Genomic DNA, 6,000 nt, shown 5'->3' with positions numbered 1-6,000 from the left:
AGCGGCTAACAAAGCAATGCATTTGACAAATGCCTATCCATGTCCATAGAAGAATATAAATGATCCAATTAGAAACAAGTGACTTTAAAATATATATATATATAAACACTTGGTTTCAGGCATAGAGAATACTGGAAACATTATTTCTTCTATCAACTACACAGTTATAAAATATCCCCAAATACTTTCAGTTTTTAAAAAGAAAAATGTAGATACCTTGTGACTCTGGTAGATTGCCGTGAGCAAATAAGCAATTACTAGATGATCATGGGAATGAAGAAAGCATTGGTACATTTAGGAAATGTTTTCTTTCATTTTCCTGATGAATGAATAAGATAAGGTTTGGCTCTGAGTTTTGGAGGGGATTAGCAGCATTGGATGGCATTGAGTTCTTAAAGTACTCAAAAAGGAAAAATCTTCAATTTGATTCTTATGATCTGAAATCATTCTTGATGTGAAGGGTTCTTTCTTTACTTAATTGGGGACAGATTCTGAGAGGAAGCATCCCATACCAACCTCTGACCTGCCAATGTTTTAAGATCAGGCAATTAGAGGCTGAGTTTGGGTTAGAGAAAGGTGCCGTCCATATTTTGGCTTCTGTTCCTGTTCTCTCAATTTTCAAGAAAAACAATTTAACAAGGCTTTTAACAACCTACAATTCTCGCACATCATGAACAATTTGTTGTTTTAAATTACAATTTGAAATTACATATGCAACCCACCATTCCACATGAAAACACTCTAAAACTTTTTCTTCTCAAAGGGGCACCACTTTGATACTCTAACCTCTTTACAAATGTTCTATTTTGTTCGACGTGTTACACTCTGGAAACTGATTATTTTCTCAACAAAGAAAAAACAGTTACAACAGACCAGAGTCTTGTGTCTTCAGAAAGTCTTTTGATTTTATTTTTTCATCTTTAGCAGAGTTATTTGCTTTTGAAGAAAAAAAAAAGGGATTCAGCTCTGCAGGCAATAATTCACCTATAAGAGAATATGTGTTAAATAAACAAAACCTAATGCAACATTTTTCTGGGGAGTGTTTTCCTGTGGGCTAAAAAATGAATATCCTTACACAAATCTACATGGCCTATGCATACACTGTAGTTCAGAGCAACCCTCAAGGTTTCATCTTTGTGTCTCCATGATGCAACTTGGGCCTTCACTCATGCATAACGAAATCAAGGAAAAGATGTGACTTGAGTTTCCAAGTATTGTTTCTCAAATTGATCTTACCTATTCAAAGCTTTTGGCTTTGAATAAATGGAATCTGGATGGAATGAAATTAATACAGGGTAGGATCCTGTGCTTTAATGTAGAAGAGGCCACATTTTTCCTTGGCTGATTTCTAAATTTGAAAATAATCACATAGCGTGATTTTACTTTTTCTTCTTTTTCATTTTCATTTAAATGAGATGACTCTAAACTTGAGTTTGGTCTCATAATGAAAAGGTTTGCTATGCTAACTTTCTGCAAATATTTAGTAAAATGATACCATTTATTTTCAAATATGTGATCTGGATTTTCCTGAATATAGTCATGTTGAATATGGTCAATGCATAAAACAAACAAAAAAAAGGAATACAGGATCTTGGGACTTGATAATGGAATTGTAAGATTACACAGATAATCATTCAGGAACTGCAGAAGGGCTCTTGCCATTATTCCTGGCAGTGGGCAAGTGGTATTAAGCTAAGAGTTGCTAGGATGGTGGTTTAAAAGCATTCCTATGTGGTGGAACTCATCTCCTTGTATGAAAGCGACTCAGAACCGATACCTGACTACAAGCGTCAGATGCAATTAGCACAGTGCAATGTTTTTCAAATTTTTCTATAGCAATGAGATCTTTGTTTATTTAAAAAATAAATTTCTGCTAATGTTCAATGTATAATGCAGACAGAAGCAGGACTCCTCTGGTTGAATTGGGCCTAGTGTTAGGCACCACATAAACCCCAAAGCTTGGCAGAGCCATGACAAACCATTGATTTAACAAATCAGGAAATCAGAGTCAACTCAATCCCTTAATGGTTGCCAGAGCTTAGACAACTTACAGTCTTTTTGAACGAGTGTGCATGTATGTATGTGTGAGTGTATGTGTGTGTAGATTAATTCCCACTTTTCAGGATTGTTGTGAAGATAAGTGATAATGCAAATAAGGCACTTAGCCCTGTCCCTTGCCTGTAGGTAGCCATTCAATAAATTGTTACTACTCTTGTTACTATCATCACCATCCTAACCATCATAGTACTACCATTTGCTAAGCACTAACCATGTTCCAGTCTTGCTGTAAAGGGCTCTGTATGCATTAACTCCGTTAAATTACAGATGATGACACTGAGGCTTAGGGAGGTTACATAGTTTATCCAAGACAAATAATAAGTAGTGGAGTTGGATTTAAGCCCCAAATCCTGAATTTAACCCCAGAGCTCAGTTGCTTCTTATAAATAATAAACTGCAGGGCTCAGTATGTATTTTTGTAGGATAGTCTCACCATATCTTAGCTATTCCTTACTGTATTAGTCAGAGTTTTCCAGGGAAATGGAACCAGTAGGTTTTTTAAGTGTGTGTGCATGTGTGTGCCTACACATAGATATATATACACATACATATTTATATGTGTATTTATATATATTATTAATATATGATTAATATATATTGTATATCATATATATGATATATAATATTGTATATCATATATCATATATAATATTGTATATGATATATGATATATAATAGTATATATGATATATAATATATATCATATATCATATATATGATATATATAATATATAAATACACATATAAATATATGTGATATATAATATATATAGTGTGTGTGTGTGTGTGTATACACACACATTATTACACCAACCAGGAAAGCCAGTGGTGTAATTCAGTCTGAGCCTAAAGGCCTGAGAATCAGGGGTGGTATTTGGAGGCAGCATCAGCAAACATTGTTCATCATGCACTGAAGACAGCAAAGGTCCTGGGTGGGATAGAGCAGACTCTCTACATTTTAGTTTCCCTTCTATGCTCTTTTTTGGAGAATTAGGAGAGTAAACCATTAAATGTTTGGAGACCTTTGGGGATTCCATTAGCTATTCTTCATCAGAAAATAATAAATGGTCTTTTCTCTCCTCCATCACACACGAAGTCATCTTTCTGACTGTCAAAACCATCCACAAATAAGTCCCTTTTTACAATCTAAACTCAGTTCCTTCTACAGCCTATAACCGTGCTTCTACCATAGTCAGTTCATTCTCTTCATTGTCTCCTGAGACTGATAATTTATCCTCATCTCATTCATTTATCAAGTGGTAGGTAATATTCTGTGTGCATAAAGTACTTTGCTAACAGAGTTCTTTTCAACAGAAGGAAGACAGTAATTACAGTTAGCATTTATTGAGTTCTTGGTATGTGCACATGTAATAATAGCCAACATGCATTGAACACTTACTACGTGATGGACATTGGATTAAACACTGCACGGGATTCACGGTATTTATTCTGTCCAACAACTCTATGTTGTTTTTCTTCTCCCTATTTTACAGAGGAAGAAACTAGGGTAAAGAGAGCAAGTGCCTGAGGTCACACATGATAAAGAAAGGAGTCTGTACTTTCCTCCAGATAGTCTCTCTTAAACACAGGGTAGTAGGTACTACACAGTCCTCAAATAGCTTTAAGTTTACTGAAGAAGATATGACCTACACAGATAATGGTAACACAAGACAGGAGGTTTTCAGTGTTTTAACAAAAAAGCAAAGTGATATAGGAGTTTCAAAAAATAAGGATCACTTCTGCCACAGATCATCAAGGAAAGCCTGTGTAGGAGATGGGGTCTGCCCTAGGACTTACTGGTGAGATACTTCATTTGTTTCAGCAAAGGAGAGGAAGCAGGAACACACGAGGTGGTTTAGGGGAATAGAATTGGAGATTCATCTGAGGGCTGAGCAGGAAATGAGACTGGTAAAGCAGATGGCTGCCAGGTGAGGGACATCCTAGAGCCAGGTGTTCCTCTTCATTCCGTAGGCGTTACAGGGAAGGAGCAAGGAAGAAACTGCAGGAGAGCTCGGAGTCTACATGGAGAAGGGGAGGTCAAAAGCCCAACCTGGGTAAAGAGTAAAAAGGTTAGGAGTTTAGCAAGGGAAATGATTTGGAGGCACAAATGCAATGCATCAGGAGTCAATTTGGCTGGGAGCTGAGCCATGATATAGGAAGCAAGATGGGGATGTGGCAAAAAGGAATGATGCATTGGGAGGCGAGGAGAGGCGCATAATAACTCCAGGGCCTGGACTTTTATTTCTGGTGGAAGGCTGCTCTGGGAAGTATGATCCTGTGATTTCTCTCTCATTCTCTGGGATATTCTAAAAGTACTTTCTGGGTATTCACTGCAGATCCAGCAAATATGACCCACATGGTGGCTGAGGGAGCCCAACCTGGCAGAGGCCAGTACAGTTTGGAGAGAAGGCGGCTGGAGGCAGTTAGGAAGCACCTATGTTGCACTGTCGCCAGGTAATTCGTTCTGAGGAAACTTCTGGGAGGTATTTTGTGGCAGTAGACTCAGCATTGATGTGGTCATTGACTGACTGAGGGGGCAGGGTAGAGGGGCAGGAGACCATGCACACTGTGGCACTGAGCCTGCAGCAAGGAGAAAGGCTGTGCCACTGACGGAGAGGATCAGGAAGACGAACTGAGTTGGGGCAATGACCAGGTCAGCTTTAGCCAAGAGTGAGACATACAGCCAAGTCTTCCAGGTCAAAATGTCTTATGGACAGTAAAAAATGCTGGGCTGGGATACTGGAGAGAGCTGGGAATCAGGATAATAGATGCTTGGAGAGTGTGTGTGTATACTGAGGACAGAGGAATGGAGAAAGAGAAGAGAATTCAGGACAGAATGGGGATGTCCACGCTCTGAGAATGTTAAGTCCATGGGAAAAATAGTGTGGTGGTCCCAAGGGTAGGAAGGCCCCGCTGAGTCAAAGGCTTTCCAAAAAGCAAGGAAGGGGAAGAGTGCAAGCAAGATGTGAGATGGTTTTGAGTAGTGGGTGGTTTCAATAAAATTAGTTTCTGAGGTTACTTGCTAAGAAGTGACCTCTCCTTTGACCATCTTTTCATACAAATTATAAACTTCCCTCATGGCATTACTTTTCCAAGCAGTTTTTCCTATTCCATTCTGCATCTATTCCCCATTCCTTAGAGACCCAGTGCCTCTGGCCTTTGTGTGCCATTCCCTGCATTTCCACTGGGGTGGGAGCCTCACAAACCTCCAAGGCTGGATAGAAGCAACTTGACGACATTTGCTTCTCACCTTGGGGATGACAGCAACAGCCTCCTAGCTGGGCACTCTGCCTCACTGTAGACCCCGAGGGGCGTTTTCTCCATAAAGCAGCCAGCATGACTTCAAAACATTAATCAGATTATATGACGACCCTGCTTAAAACCCACAGTGGCTTTCCATTACCCTTGGAAAAAGGATTCAGACGCAAAGACTTGGTCATGGCCTATAGTCTGACCGATCCCCTCTCAGCCTTCCCCTCCCTCCATCTCCATGCCCCACCGCACTGAGCAGCACTGGCTATCTCTACATCTGGGGGCCTGTTAACTTTCCATTCCTTCTGCTTTGAATGTTCTTTTGCAAAATTGCACTTGGCTTCCACTTCCTCACCTTTCAAGTCTTACCCAAATAGCCTTCCCTTTAGCAAGGCCTTCCACAAGCACCCTGATGAATGCAGTACAGTTTCACTCCACATCTCCCTTTGCAACATTATCATACTGTCTTCTGAGGCTCTTTTCAGGATTGTAATTATTTGCTTGTTGGTTTTTTTTTTTTTTTTTTGGTCTTACTCTTCATCCAACTCTTTCTGAGTAGAAAGTCCATCTGTCTTATTTATGGCTGTCTCCAGCACTAGAATAGTAGCCTGCACACAGTAGGTGTTTCATCAGTACTCCCGCTGGCTGCCTGACTGGACAGTCTGGTACCTCTGAGGCCTGGATCCTCCT

General features: G+C 39.7%; 1 protein-coding gene across 3 annotated transcripts in view; it reads right to left on the bottom strand.

Moving 5' to 3' along the window:
• Positions 1 to 768: 768 nt before the first annotated feature.
• ITPRID1 (ITPR interacting domain containing 1) overlaps positions 769 to 6,000 on the bottom strand; it is a 129,691-nt gene continuing 124,459 nt past the window's right edge. For 2 of the 3 annotated variants that reach the window (XM_009452867.5, XM_016957236.4), the window contains exon 15: positions 3,383 to 4,108. Coding sequence is in view for 1 of the 3 variants with exons in the window: in XM_003950978.6 (XP_003951027.4) it covers positions 863 to 984 (122 nt within the window). In the remaining 2 variants the exon portion in view is untranslated. Of the gene's footprint in view, positions 985 to 3,382; positions 4,109 to 6,000 lie in introns of those variants that run through there. The other variant, XM_003950978.6, reaches the window with a different exon arrangement.

Source organism: Pan troglodytes, chromosome 6, assembly GCF_028858775.2.
Source record: "Pan troglodytes isolate AG18354 chromosome 6, NHGRI_mPanTro3-v2.0_pri, whole genome shotgun sequence".
In the NCBI taxonomy this organism is placed as follows: domain Eukaryota; kingdom Metazoa; phylum Chordata; class Mammalia; order Primates; family Hominidae; genus Pan; species Pan troglodytes.
Note: the sequence above shows the minus strand (reverse complement) of the source record. Positions and strands in the feature narration are given on the sequence as shown.